Here is a 14,971-nt window from a genome sequence, read left to right as displayed (position 1 = left end):
AACAAAAACCAGGACCCACAGTGTGCCTTGAGGACTGGGTTGAAAACCCCTGATCTAGCATGACAACGACCCAAAGCACACAGCCAAGGCAACTAAAGAGTGGCTCCATAAGAAGCCTAGCAGGTCACCAGATCTGAACTCGATAGAAAATCTATGGAGGGAGCTGAAAGTCCGTGTTGCTCGGCAGCAGCCCCAAAACCTGAAGGCTCTGGAGAAGATCTGCATGGAGGAGTGGGCCAAAATCCCTGCTGCAGTGTGTGCAAACCTTGTCAAGGACTACAGGAAACATTTGGTATCTGTATTAGCAAACAAAGGTTTCTGTACCAAATATTAAGTTCGATTTTTGTGATGTATCAAATATTTCATGCAGTTAAATGCAAATTTATTATTTAAAAATCATACACCGTGGTTTTCTGTATTAGATTCCGTCCCTCACAGTTGAAGAGAACTTATGATACAAATTACAGACCTCTACATGCTTTGCAAGTGGGAAACCAGCAAAATCAGTAGTGTATCAAATACTTGTTCTCCCCACTGTAAATTAGATCTTTTGATTGTGGGACTTTGGAATAGGCCTGCAGAATATAGCACTTGAACATCGCCATGGCAATGTGTGCAGGTGCAAAAGTCCCATCGCAGGACGTGCGACTGTTTTTTGTTTTCTTTTTTTCAATGTAAACTTTAGTTTTTCTTCATTAAAGCAGCAATTGTGCAGAGACATGGCTTCCTGTATCGCTTTTGTATACACCTTACACAGATAAACCCCCTTAAAATTAAACCCAGATAGCAGACCGACACTGAATAAACATTGATTTTCCATCCCAATCATCAGTATGGTTAACATCGAAATTTTCCACGTCAAGTGATGTTAAAAAATGTTATATGGTATGTCAGGCAATGGTTGGGTTAACTTTGTTTTATAGTTGACGAACTAATGCTGACAAATAGTTGATTTATAATTGGCCGGGAAATATGATTGAAAAGTCATTGAATTATGGATGAGCGGGCGTTTTGGTTAGAACATAACATTGATTCAGCGTTGTTCCAATATTATTAATAATCGAAATGGCGTTTAAGTTTTGCAAGGATTTCAACGCTGAAACAACATTAATTGAGGGTGCAAAAGTGACGTTGATTTAACGATATAAGATCGCCCGCGGAATGTTGATGCAACATCTTTTCAATGTTGTTCTTCTATCTAGGAAAGGTATTACAGTCCATTATGTGAATACTACCCAGATAGCAGACCGACATTGAATAAATGTTGATTTTCCATCAAAATCATCAATATGGTTGACATTGAAATTTTCAACGTCAAGTGACGTTGAAACAACGTTGTTCTATGGTATGTCAGGCGATGGTGGGGTTAACATTGTTTTATAGACTGATGAACTAATGTTGACAAATAGATGATTTATAATTGGCCGTGAAATATGATTGAAAAGTCATCGAATTATGGATGAGCGGGCGTTTTGGTCGAAAACATAACATTGATTCAGCGTTGTTCCAATATTATTAATAATCAAAATGACGTTTAGGTTTTGTAAGTGGTGCGAAAGTGACGTTGATTCAACGATATAAGATCGACCGTGGAATGTTGATCCAACATGTTTTCAACGTCGGTCTTCTATCTGGGAAAGGTATTATGTGAATACTAGGGATGTCCCAATCGCATATTTTGGGACCAGTCCAAGTCACCTGATTTTAAGAATCTGCTGATACCGAGTCCCGATCCAATACCGAAAAAATAATATTTTTTTATTTTGCTTTGACGCTCATGCTGCCGAAAACAGCTTCTCACATTCACAATGAATGAGTTGCCACAGCGCACTTCAGACCATGTACAAAGCTTAACGATGATTAACACATTTGTGCCTTTGATCGTAGAGCTACCAGGTGCCTCTGGCCAGATCAAAGCTACAAACCTGTCAATCATCGTTAACTTAAAGTACCAAATACCAGAGGCACTGGTGACCAACAAAAAGAATTAGTCCCTCTGCTTTTCAGGAGTGAGGTTGAGAGGCTGTAAAAGCAAGGAGCAGAAAAAGCTAAATATGTTTTTTATAATTAAAAACCCGATCCGTTTCACCCGATTCCGATCCGCTGAAAAATGGCGCGATCGGCCCGATTTCCGATCATGTGATCGGATCGGGACATCTCTAATGAACACAATGTAGTCATAGTGAGTCAACCAAAGTCTTCCCAAACAAAGCTATTCAAGTCTGGTGAAAATTCTTCTAGTTTTAAAATGCCAGTGTTTTCCAACATCGCTCAGCCCTACTTTGGAACACCGTACATGTCAATACAATTGATGCTAACGAACCGAACTTCCGGGAGAGTTGAGATTCTGCAATACATCGCCTGGTCAATTTGCAAAACCACCTTCTTGCATGTAAAGATATATAAAATTTGAATTGATGATACAAGACTATCAGCCGTGGAAAAAAACACGGTGTCTCTAATCAACTACGATATTGAAATTTGTAGAGGATGATTTTTATTATTATTATTTTGGAGAGGAGTATGAATTGAACCGGAAGTGTAGCTTTGAAGCAGCGGAACCAAATAAGTTATGTCCAGTGACACGGTACACGAAGGAAAATAAGGATTTGAGAATGTTATTTATGATGTTGATGACGTCGACATTCTTTGATTTGGGACTTTTTGTTAAAGTAAGACAAGCGAGGTTGGTTACGCAGTCGTAATTTGTCACCAAAAGGTTGCATAGGGTTCTCTGCTGGTTATGTTCTGTTTAGCTATGAGCTAACGGAATAAACTAACGCATTTTTTAAAACGGCACTCATGTCAACAACCCGACAGCTCAATTGGTCCCATATTCTGGAAGAAGAAGCATTGTTGATGTTTAGAGTGGTGCTGATGAAGTACGGTGTGGATTTTAGGACTGGGGGAGTGCTGCATTAGCTTTAGAGCTAACGCTCTTGGGCATCTCGTCTTGTTGACGCGGGCAAGAATTACAGTGTTTGACAACTCTCTGTCAAGTGAGGTCTTCTGTGTGGCTAACGCTACGTTAGCTTATTGTGTAAACTAATATATATAATGATATAAATCTACCTCTACTTTAATATAATGTCTTTGCGGTACACGCCGAAGAACTAGAGACCACCTGTCATCTGTATGAGACCTCGATCCACCTGCCCGACACCTCATTTTTGTTTTGTTTTGAAGTCATGGCTAATGTCAACATCACCCGAGATATCCTGCACAGACAGATCCAGGTGAGTGATCTAGCAATAACTATGAAAAACAAAATTCTCGAGACTCGAGTGATTCTGGTTTATTGTGCTTATGTGACTAGGACAAGAGAGCTTCTGGCTTTCAACGATTCCATCATGTGACAGACCCCTTTATCAAAAGACTTGGCCTGGAGGCTGAGCTTCAGGTAAGTCGCAACAAGTGCTTGAACAAGCATCAGAGGAGGATTGTATAACTTGTCTTTTTGTGCATCAATGTATTGTAGCGACTACTCTTGGAGACGGGCGAGGGTTGCTTATGAAATGCAGCACTTAATGGCACAAAATTCCAAAAACAACCAGGGAAAGATTAGACAAAATTTAGAATAAATACATCACATCAAACCCTTTTATGAAAATGCAACATTAAAAAACATGAAAGCACACGACAATACCCAGTATGGTGTTCCACCTCATTGGAAATACTGGCTTTGATTGACCACTATTACACATCAAACACATTAAATTCTTTGTTGTTTTTTCCCAATGTATTAAATAAGTTCTTTTCACTGGGATGGACCTGATAAAGGTTTTGTTTTTCCTATTGAAACCTAAATTATGGTGCTGGACTTAAAATCACGTCTGAAGACACCTACCCCCAAAATAAGAAGACTCAGAATTTATTTTAGGCTCGCTTTCTGGTGGTAACACCCCAAAAGTCAAAGTGTGACATGTAGTGAAAGACAGAAGGGAATATCTCCGCTTAGTTGTTCATGCGCAATTTAGATCCGTATGTTTAGTTGTTTATGCGCAATTTAGATCCATTTAAATACCTGGGGAGCAAATCTTTCTTGATATACTTGACCTGAAGTGGAATAAACTGCTCTTTTTCTTATTCTGCGGAAATAAAGGCAGATTTATGCTTCTGCGTAGCGGTGACGGCGGACCTACGCCGTTAACACGGACCCGATTTACGACCCTGCGCAGTAGCCTGACGTGCACCTCCAAAAAATCCTGACTATGCGTCACATCAACGTGCGTGATGTGAACGTCGAAGGACTGTGCCATTGGTGTCGCATTCTATTTTACTGTTAAATTGAGCTTAGTATTGGGTTTCTGCTGTTTCTGTGTTGTTTGGTCTCTGGCTTCCACTTTAGACACACCAACAGGATTTGTGTGTTGATTTGAAAAGGACGCACCAAGAGTTATTTACAAATTTCTTCAGAACGGATTGATATTTTTGATATTATTGCAAGTTTAATTTTCTTGAGCAAAATAATAATTATAATAATGAAACATGAGCTCATTAATTTCAAGTGGACTGTCTTGATCTTATAGGCTCTTTAGTGGTCCATCAACAATCCCATGAAATGTTCATGTGAATGACACCTTTCCCTGTTCTGTGTGATTGTACAGGGCCACACAGGCTGCGTGAACTGTTTGGAATGGAATGAAAATGGAGAGTAAGCGAGAACACGTTCCGGATTAAATGCGAAACTGTTTTAAGATCAGTTTTCTGAACATATTCCTCTTCTACCTTTGTCAGTCTGCTGGCCTCCGGATCTGATGATCAACATGCAATCATATGGGATCCATTCAGACTCAAGAAGCTAACTACTATGCACACAGGACATTCAGCAAACATATTCTCTGTAAAGGTAAGAGTTGTGTGATGACTGTTGAGTCAATGGCATGTGGGGAAGTTAGTGACTCATAATATGAGGAGTGGAATAGTTTGAACTAAGTTCATTCATTAATCATCATCCATATATTGTAATATTGCACTAAGAGATGTAGTAACATGCATCCAAATATACATTCAAAAACATCAAATATGTCTTACAAATAAACCCCTTGTTTACTACAAAAGTGAAAAATGGCATACAAAGGACACACCTTTTTTCTTTACCCTATGTTAATTACATGACTACACAGATTCATTTAGTCCAATGACCTCTGTCGAATATCTATTTTTGACACATTAAACCAGACATAATGTAGATGAGTTAAATGTTTTTTAAACGTACGCAGATTTACATTCTCTGTGATAGTTGAGAATAAAAATGAAAAAAAACCCAAACATTATTTTAAGTAGAGGTTTAGTAAAGAATCCATCTTGATTAACCACATAGCAATATTTGTCCCCAAAAGCTACATTTTTAAACTGAAACGATTTTAGTGGATCAATGAATCAAATGAATCATTTTTTTCTCTGGAAAAAGGCATTTAATATTAGAAAAATGCATTTAATATTACTTCAATTCAAAACTATGTGAAAACATTCTAGGTAATTACAATTATCTGAAGTTAAACTGCCAATTTAATGTTGTCCCCCCAGAACAGGGCAACATGTAAATGGTCGAAAGAAGAAAAAGAGATATCAAAGTCCACCCACATTTTTTTTTAAAGTTGAAATTTGCTTATTTATTGGAATTTCTCTATTTCAGTAGCCATTAGCTGAGTTAACGTGCGCATCAGTTTACCTTATTTTTTCGGACTATAAGTCGTACCTGAGTATAAGTCGCACCAGCCATAAAATGCCCAACGAAGAGGAAAAAAACATATATGTCGCACTGGAGTATAAGTCGCATTTTTGGGGGATGTTTACTTGATAAAATCTAACACATAGAACAGATATGTCATCTTGAAATGCAATTTAAAATAGAAATACAATATAGAACAACATGCTGAATAAGTGTACAGTATGATAATGTTACATGATGCATGAACAACGAAATGTGAACGTGGCCGATATCTTAACGTAACATAGCTATTAAGAGTTATTCAGATAACTATAGCAAAAAGAACATGCTAACAAGTTTACCAAACCATCAGTGTCACTCTAAAACACCAAAATAACACATGAAATGATATAATAATATGTTAATAATTTCTCACAGAAGTCGCTCCTGAGTATAAGTCGCACCCCCAGCCAAACTATGACAAAAAAAAACTGCGAATTATAGTCCGAAAAATACAGTAGTCTGTGTACCAGAAAATTGTGCACTGACAAAGATTCGATGTTTGGCCTGTACTCTGTCAGTAAAATGGGATAATTGTTTTAACTCATTCAATTTTGTTGTAATAACTTAATTGTAATCAATCATCTAAAGCCCCCCCCCCCCCCCCCCCCAATTTAAAGGCATTAAAAAAAAAAATAAAAAAAAAACACTAATGCAAACCAAAAGCATGTTGCAAGTCTGGGCCTTCCAGTTAATTGAGATGTTTGTGTCTCCACACAGTTCCTCCCTCATTCTGGAGACAGAATTTTGGTAACTGGTGCGGCAGACACTAAGGTCCATGTGCATGACCTGACTGTGAAGGAAACCATCCATATGTTTTCTGATCATACCAACAGGGTAAAACGCATTGCCACAGCGCCTATGTGGCCCAACACCTTCTGGAGTGCCGCTGAGGATGGTATCATCAGGTAGGAACCCTCGTAATATATTAAATCTGTCAATTCCTTTGCGAATATGTGCTGATTTTTCCCCCTGCGCTTTTCATGCTCATTTTTCTCTTGTACGTATAGGCAATATGACTTACGAGAGAGCAGTAAACGCTCCGAGGTCATTATTGACTTGACAAAGTTCTGTGGTCAACTAGCGGAAGCCAAGTGTTTGGCTATTAACCCGCGGGACAACAACTACATGGCTGTTGGGGCTAATTGTCCCTTTGTACGTCTCTATGACATCCGTATGATTCAGAACTGTAGGTGGGTTGGCGTTCCCTAATTTAGTGTGTACTCATGCATCCACTTTGTGTATTCACAACTTGGTTATAATAGGTTTTCACGCCTTTCCTAAACAGGAAATCAATAAAAAAATTCAAGGCATCTGCAGCGCGTACATTCTTAGAAAATCAATATCCCATTCCAGATGGCGCTGTGCAGTATTATGTTGCAGGTATTGAATTCCTATTCATCCATCACATCATGTATATGTCAATACATCTTGACTGTTGTGTAGAGTGGCATAAGATTCCACCTCTAAATCCTATCCACTGTAGGTCACCTGCCAGGGAAACTGAGAGACTACACTAGCCGCTTGAGGGTCTTGGTTTCCACTTATGTCACTTTCAGTCCAGATGGAACTGAGTTACTTGTCAACATGGGAGGAGAACAGGTAGAGATACTCTTACTTGAGATGTTGTCACAAATCAATACTCAATATGTGATTATTCTCCAGGTGTATTTGTTTGACCTGACTAGTAGACAAAAGCCGTACACATTGCTGCTTCCACAAACGTGGCACTCATCAACCGGTAAGTAGATATATGTGCAGGCTGTTACACATGTATTAGCCAGCCAGTCAAATAAAACAAAATTTTAAAAAAGTGTTTCAAATATGAGATTTATTTAGGATTCAATTTTGAGCTAATTTATAAAATAGTTAGAAATTAATCTAGCACTTGAGCATTATTTTTTCTTTATAACGATATGTAAGGAAATTCATCAATGAGCCTTAACGTATTTCAGCTTTTAAATATGTACTTTCTGGTGTTCCAGCCATTAGGGAAGCATGAAAAGTGATTTTATAAATAACCCTTGCAGTTAATTTAGGGAAGGTTTGACATAACTTTCACAGCAAGTGAAAGGCTAATGCAGTTACAGCATATGAGGTAAAGGTTTGGCACACCTTTCAATAGAGAATTACCATCAACTTCGCACTATAAGCCGCACCTGACTAAAAGCCACCACCCACCAAATTTGGCACAAAAACGGCATTTGTTCATAGATATGCCGCACTGGACTATAAGCCGCAGCTGCCCTCACTCTATTACGGGATATTTACACCAAATTATATTAACCGGTAACACTTCGTTTGACAGCAGCATTATACGACTGTCATAAGACCAAATGAACCACCATGAAGCTTTGAACCAATTGGCTGCAAAGCTTCATGGCTTCAAGAAGCTTCATCTGGCCATCACTGCTTCCTTGGGGGAGACAGTCAACCTCTGCTGTCACCTGCTGTCAACACTGTTGTCCAACTTGCCTCCTAGCATGCATTGCAGCGCTACAGATGTAAATAACAAAATTCATGTTCTGTGCAAATTATTTCTTCAGTTACTGTTCCAGTTGTTTCATTAATTACTAGTTATGTTATTTGGTAACATTTTATTTGACAGTGGTGCCATAAGACTGTCCTAATGAATGTTTATAACGGATGTCATTTTGTGTTATCTGGCAAATTCTCACATTTGAATGGATGTAAAAGATCCAAGCTTGACATAAATGGAGTTAGCGACATAATTTGCCAGATGACACTTAATGACCTCTGTCATAAGCATTCATTAATGCCCATGATAGTGTTATCATGTCATAATTTCGACAGTCTTATGACGCCACTGTCCAAAAAAGTGTTACCTATTTACCCAAATAAATCTACAAATAAGCCATACTGGACTATAACCCGCAGGATTCAAAATGAAGGATAAAAGTAGTGGCTAATAGTCTGAAAATTATGGTACTCGTTTCGAGGTCTTACTTGACCTTTAAATTCTTCATGAAATGACATTTCAGACAATTTTCTGCTTCCAACTTTGTGAAAACACATTGTGGAAGGCCCTTTTCTTCTCCAGTAAACATTTCACAACAAGCATGCATAAATAAGAGAAGTGCTGGGCTGGAACTCTGCAAAAACTTTCGTGAAGGATCCATGACCACACAAATTGCTAACTGAACAAAAGGCTGGGGAGACACACAATCCAGAATAATGTCAGCTTTCATAACTGGAGAGGAGAGGAAACCTTTGTCCATACAGTGGATCTAGAACATTGTCAAGGTGGTATATACAACCATGTAAACATTGATGTACATTAATGTATTGTTTGTGATGTTGGATTGTAGAAGATTTAGAGAATGAGGAAACAGCCAACGGAATCGCCAATGGAATTCATTTTCCAGCTAGCCATGTACGATATTCCCAAAGCAACATGCAACTAAGGTACCAGTGTATATTTACAGTCACTAACTTTTTGTTCCAGTAAATTATTTCATATTATTGTTCTTTTAAATGAGCAATAGCTTGAGAAAGTTAATATATTGGATGTACTGTATTTTTTTTCTATTCTTTTTACTGTTTCAGCGCAACTGAGCTACCTCCACATTTGGAAAAGATCAAACAACAAGCAAACGATGCGTTTGCGCGACAACATTGGACGCAGGCTATTCAACTGTACTCTTTAGGAATTCATCAATCCAGCAGCAACGCTGTACTTTATGGAAATCGGGCTGCAGCCTACATGAAGCGGAAATGGTAGTCATTTTTATCTTGAGAAGTGTGGCCATATTCCCACACACAAGAGTCATCATTTCCTACTCTGTGAATTTTGCAGGGATGGGGATCACTATGACGCTCTAAAGGACTGTCTGAAAGCACTTACTATAAATCCAGAACATTTGAAGGCTCATTTCAGGCTTGCGAGGTGTCTGTTTGAGCTCAAGTATGTGTCTAAAGCAGTGCAGTGCCTCGATGATTTCAAAGAAAAGTTCCCGGACCAGGCGCACAGCAGTGCTTGTGACGCATTGGATAAAGATATTAAGGCCTTTTACACAGAGATGGTAACAGGTGGGAAAACTGACTAAAGCTTTTTTCTATGATAGTTAATGGAATGGACTTAACTGTGCTGTGTGTAGCACTATATCTATGCCATCGTGGTGCCCAAAGTACTTTACAGAGGCTCATATTCACTCATGTGCACACATTCTTATACCGAAGGGTGGCCACTGGTATGCAAGGTGCTGCCTGGCGCACTTGAATCAATTTTAGGATTTAATATCTTGCTTTAGGACACTTTGACAGAGGACAGCTGGAGCAAGGGTTCAATCCACTTTACCAGCTGTGCTCAGCACCTTTTACAGCTGAGCTGTAACCATGGTCTAGGACTGCAGCTATCGATTATTTTAGTATTCGATTAATCGGCGAAGTAGTTAGTTTGAATAATATCGGATAAGGAACATGAAAAATTCAAATACCTGAGCTGAGCCTCAAACGGTACAAAAAAATAAATAAATGAGGATCTAAGTACAACAAAAGAACAATGGGCTAACTTACAAAGCAAAAGTCTGATAGCTTAAATGCTATAAAATTCTTAAGTTTTTCATTTTTTTTATTAACAATGCTCTGAACAAATGGTTCAAACATATATTCCCCCCAAAAAACGGCTAAATACACCTATAAACTAAATTACGAATGCTTTAAAAAAAACATTAGCTCAAACAGAAACTTGGCTTATGTTGGTCTTAACAGGGAGCAGCTGGATTCAGCCATGTGGAATGAGTTGGGTCATATTCACTGTTGCCACTAGAGGACAGTTTATCCACCCAAATCAATAAAACTAAATGCAAACACTTTCAAAACAAACCGTTACAACGCCACTTTAATTAAACGAATACTCGAAGCAGCAAAATTTAATTTGAATCTTTTTTATAATTGAATTACTCGAATTACTCGAGTTAATCGATTAATCGTTGCAGCACTACTGTGGTCCCTTGTTGTTTAAATCCATTTGTTATTTAAAGGGACTGTGCATTCATTTTAATGATTTGTTTCTAAATACAGTGCTTTTAAAAAGTATTTGCTCCCTTCTTGATTTCCGTTATTTTAATATTTATCACACACAAATGTTTTAGTTTATCAAACCTATTTTAATATCACACAGTGAAACCTGTAGTGTCTGAGACCTGACGGGCCAGTCTTATTTTACTCCCATTTTGAAGCTTTATTACAAGTACTTGCAATGTTTTATTCATTCAATTTACCAGGCTTGTCAACAGCAATCTTTTCTTTCACCTTATCAAATCATTTATTAATGTTTATTTGTTAGAAAAAAATTGAATGGGCATAAGTTCTAATAAGGTTCTTGACTGTGTGCACCTAAAATTACTCTAATTCAATATGAAACTATTGATCGTTTTTCTGGCTCTGACTTGTGCAGTGTTATTGATTTTATATTCTATAAATAATACATAATTCTTCAAATCATTTAATTGACAGCATGTTATTTTTGCTTTTCCATGAGTTACAATTTTTTTTTTAAATTCTTCCACAGCAGAAGATAAGTTCGACAACTCCAGCCGATTCCATTTATATAATCGTTATGAGCCCATCCTTAAGGATGAAGTGCATTTTCGAGAGCAAAGTTTAGACTACAAGCGCAGATACTGTGGTCACTGCAACACAACCACGGATATTAAAGAAGCCAACTTCTTTGGAAGGTTAGTGATAAAACTTCATGATCGTATAAAACTCTTTTCAATAGTACAATGGCATTCTAATATTATTTAATTCTAAGTTCATTGTCATTCTTACTCCAAAACCTTCCTGCACAGCAAAGGCCAATACATAATCAGCGGGTCAGACGATGGTTCGTTCTTTATATGGGAAAAGGAGACAACAAATCTGGTGCGTATCATGCAGGGAGACAACTCGATAGTCAACTGTTTGCAGCCCCACCCCAGCTACTGTTCACTGGCATCAAGTGGTATTGACCCAGTGGTCCGATTATGGAACCCCAGACCAGAGGTAAATAATTTGTTTGGATTTTTGTGTGAATGTTTTTTTCAGGGTTTGGCATTAATTAATGCAAGAAGAGGCGTCATGCAAGATGCAAAACAGACTCTCAACCTTTTTGCATAATGTTTATTTTCTATTTCCCCATAGACCGAGGGTGTAAATGGCCGTGTAGTAGAGGACATGGAAGGCGCTGCTCAGGCCAACCAGCGGCGAATGAATGCGGATCCTTTGGAGGTTATGCTCCAAAACATGGGCTATCATTTCACAGGATTGCGTAGCGTAGGCCCGGAGGGTTCCGATGACGAGGACAGCTCGGATGGACATGTGCAATGTAGACCAAGTTAAGACAATCCAGTGGCCATTCCTAAGAATGGAAGTAGGAAACATGGAGCTGCGCCCATTTCGGTTTGAGTACAAATTTGCCCTCCTTTCCGACAGCGAGTGCAGAACTTCACGCCATATCTCAACACTATGCACTGCCCTCATCCTGTAAGGGCTGCTGGAGATCTCTGAAGGATGAACAAGACATGAGGGTGGAAGGGCCCTTTTAACCATACATAAGCCCTTTTTTTTGCCAGGACGATACTTCCAGTTCGTCAAACAGATGGACAGCTCAGCACTTCTCCTTCAGATTTATGTTGAGTGTCAGAGGAGGGGTGCCCATGACCTATTTTGTGGTCAGCGTGGTCCCTCAGTGAATTCCTTGGAGGATCATATCACAGTTGAGGGTGCTTTGCTGCATCTCCTGTCTGCTTTTTCAGTTGGAGTTTAAGCCTACAATGAAATTTCATCAGGCGTCTTCTAAAAGATGCATGTTGCAAGATTATGGATGAGCTTTGTTTAGTTTACAAGTCTGGAAAATGGTGTTCTCTGCCAAAGGTTGCCCTCTCATCAGTCAACTGGCCAAGGATTTATGTTCTTTGTTTAATCCCGAAAGTGGAAGTTTTAATTTGATTAATTTAGCCATGATGAGATAAACTACATGTCTTAATTAATTTTCACTTTGGAGTCGTTTTGATTTCAAAATGAAGTTGGTGTGAATGTTGTGTATCAAGGTTGAACAGATGCTAATAATGAGGGTATGAGTATGCGCTAAGTGTTTTGTCTCTACAACTCACCCTTGGCTAGTCTACCCGTCACTTGCAAACTAAATCCACGTTAAGAGTGCAAACTAGGCATTCATGTGTTATACTTTGTTCATTGATTTTGGTTGTTTCTCTTTGGGGAATCATAACCATGTTTGTTGCAAAGAGACTTTAAATAAAATAACACTGTGTGGCTGCTTTTTTGCCCTTGTGCTGTGTATTGTGATAACAGCGAAGAGGTGTTCAATGATTGCAATCACTAAATTAGGTTTGCAGACATGCAGTTGTGATCAAACGTTGACATACGCTTGGAAAGAAAACATCATTACTCATGACTGTTGAGGTTTAGTTATTTCAAAAATTCTTCATTCTTCTCTGACAGTGATTGGAAAAATACACAAAAATATTAATGAACTTGGGTTTTTTAGTGACTATTATAGGTTAACAGAAAAAGTGAACTAATCCGCTGGGTCAAAACTATACATGCAGCATTGCTAATGTAACATTTTCCTCTTCCAGTTATGTTTTTTTGGTAGCCATCCACACGCTTCTGACAACCTTATGGTTGAATCTTTGACCACTTCATAAAAAAAGTCCATTAAACATAATGGACTTGTTTCTTCAGCATTTTCTACATGTGCTCAATGGGACTTAAGCCAGTACTTTTGGTAAGTATTCTAAAACATTAGTTCTAGTATGATTTAGCCTGTCTATTACCACTTTAAAGGTGTGTTTGGGGTTATTGTTGCGTTGAAACACCCAACTGTGCTCAAGACCCAACCTACGGGTTGATTGTAAGTTACCTTAAAGAATATACAGGTTAGATCACCCGCGGAGACAATTATGATTGAGGAGAGTCAACCAGAACCACCAAATTTTACAGATCAGCAAAGACTTGGAAGCTGCTGGAATACAGGTGTCAATGTTCAACAGTTGAGAGTGATTTCTGTTGTAATGGACTGAGGTTGCCATGCAAAAAGGAAGCTTGCTCCTTGGTCCAAAAGCTTCACCTTAAGGTTTAAAGTTCGCTAATCAGGTGGACAGAGAAGAGACCTCAAGGAAAATCTGGTGGTCTGACAAAACAACCTGTTTGGCCACAATGCCAGGTAATATGATTAGGAGAAAAGTTGAGGCCTTTAACCCAAAGAACACCACTTTTGCTCACAATGGAACTGGTGCTTTACAGGGTAAATGGAAAAAGAGGAAGCCGGCAGGCATGAAAATCTCTCACCTTTCGGCGAAATTCGCCGTTTTGAAGTCAAAAAGGGCGACCTACGTGAATTGCGTAGATCCGAGGAGAAATTATTTTTGGGAGGAGGGGGGGCTCGGGAGGTTTTATTTAATTATTATTATTATTATCATCATCGTGTGATTAACTTAGTACGTAAACTGAGCACTTAAGAGCACAGTCAGCAAATCCATCTAGATGCTTCGCTGACAAGAACCAATCATCGGCCCAAGCTGCGTTCCATTATTCCAAACGCGCGCACTCCTTACTGTACATGGAGTGCATGGAGAGCCTTTCGTTGCATTGCAAAGCTGCGAAAACAAAAAGCAGGCCTTATCCACACCGGGGCAGACCAGAGCGCAGCATACACACTTGCCTGTATTTGCCAGCAGATTGAAGTTGGTGAGTAATGGTTTCAATCGTTTTCACATTTTGCGATATAAAAAAAGTTACTGCCATTCTTTGCAGCTTGCGTTGAACACTGCCAGAGCTAGCCAAATCTCCCATGAAAAAAATAGCTCCCGTTAAATTGGCGTCAAGCTTGTGTATTTAGCGGTAATACAAACGAAGAAACACACTGTTGAGTCAAATTAAGCGGCATGCTCTCGGATGGAGGGGGCGCCTCACATCGCTCCCGTCGTCCGCCGGAGACGCGTTATTTTCGGCTTGGATTTGAGCTGACGGCCGGTGTCGGCACAACACCGGCCCGACGAGTGGTGGGAATGAGTCCTGCTTCTTCAAGCTTTTCAGAAATACAGGGATCCCTCGTTTTTCGCGGTTAATGGGGACCAGAACCCGCCGCAATAAGTGAAAACCGCGAAGTAGCGCCCCCCCCCCCCCATTTTGTTGTGCGTGTTCAATGCATTTATTCAGATTTTACATTGGAAAAAAGATACATATATATATAAGACATGTTTTTTCACTTTTTTCACCAAAGTATCATTTATG

General features: G+C 39.0%; 1 protein-coding gene across 4 annotated transcripts; it reads left to right on the top strand.

Moving 5' to 3' along the window:
• The first annotated feature begins 2,562 nt into the window (after positions 1-2,562).
• On the top strand, positions 2,563-12,999 carry wdtc1 (WD and tetratricopeptide repeats 1). Of its 4 annotated transcripts, none has more exons than XM_057834791.1 (16): positions 2,563-2,999; positions 3,112-3,236; positions 3,317-3,400; positions 4,608-4,654; positions 4,738-4,849; positions 6,434-6,621; positions 6,724-6,906; positions 7,002-7,096; positions 7,200-7,315; positions 7,379-7,454; positions 9,043-9,139; positions 9,281-9,451; positions 9,531-9,763; positions 11,247-11,412; positions 11,527-11,719; positions 11,858-12,998. In XM_057834791.1, exons 2-16 carry the CDS (start codon positions 3,189-3,191, stop codon positions 12,053-12,055), a joined length of 2,007 nt encoding a protein of 668 aa, XP_057690774.1. In that variant the 5' UTR covers positions 2,563-2,999; positions 3,112-3,188; the 3' UTR covers positions 12,056-12,998. The 4 variants fall into 4 exon arrangements, with proteins under 4 accessions (XP_057690774.1, XP_057690777.1, XP_057690775.1 ...); XM_057834792.1 differs by having other exon boundaries at positions 2,574-2,686; XM_057834793.1 differs by having other exon boundaries at positions 2,579-2,686; positions 3,187-3,236; positions 11,858-12,999.
• The last annotated feature ends 1,972 nt before the right edge of the window (positions 13,000-14,971 follow it).

Source organism: Corythoichthys intestinalis, chromosome 4 (genome assembly GCF_030265065.1).
Source record: "Corythoichthys intestinalis isolate RoL2023-P3 chromosome 4, ASM3026506v1, whole genome shotgun sequence".
Classification (NCBI taxonomy): domain Eukaryota; kingdom Metazoa; phylum Chordata; class Actinopteri; order Syngnathiformes; family Syngnathidae; genus Corythoichthys; species Corythoichthys intestinalis.
The sequence above is the reverse complement of the archived record's forward strand: the minus strand, read 5'-3'. Positions and strand labels throughout refer to the sequence as shown.

Excerpts from the sequence above, each read along its gene's own strand:
- wdtc1 (XM_057834793.1), top strand. The coding sequence starts at position 3,189 with ATGGCTAATGTCAACATCACCCGAGATATCCTGCACAGACAGATCCAG. Across the intron at positions 9,452-9,530 it reads GCCTACATGAAGCGGAAATG|GGATGGGGATCACTATGACG; the intron begins GTAGTCATTTTT and ends TGAATTTTGCAG. Across the intron at positions 11,413-11,526 it reads GAAGCCAACTTCTTTGGAAG|CAAAGGCCAATACATAATCA; the intron begins GTTAGTGATAAA and ends CTTCCTGCACAG.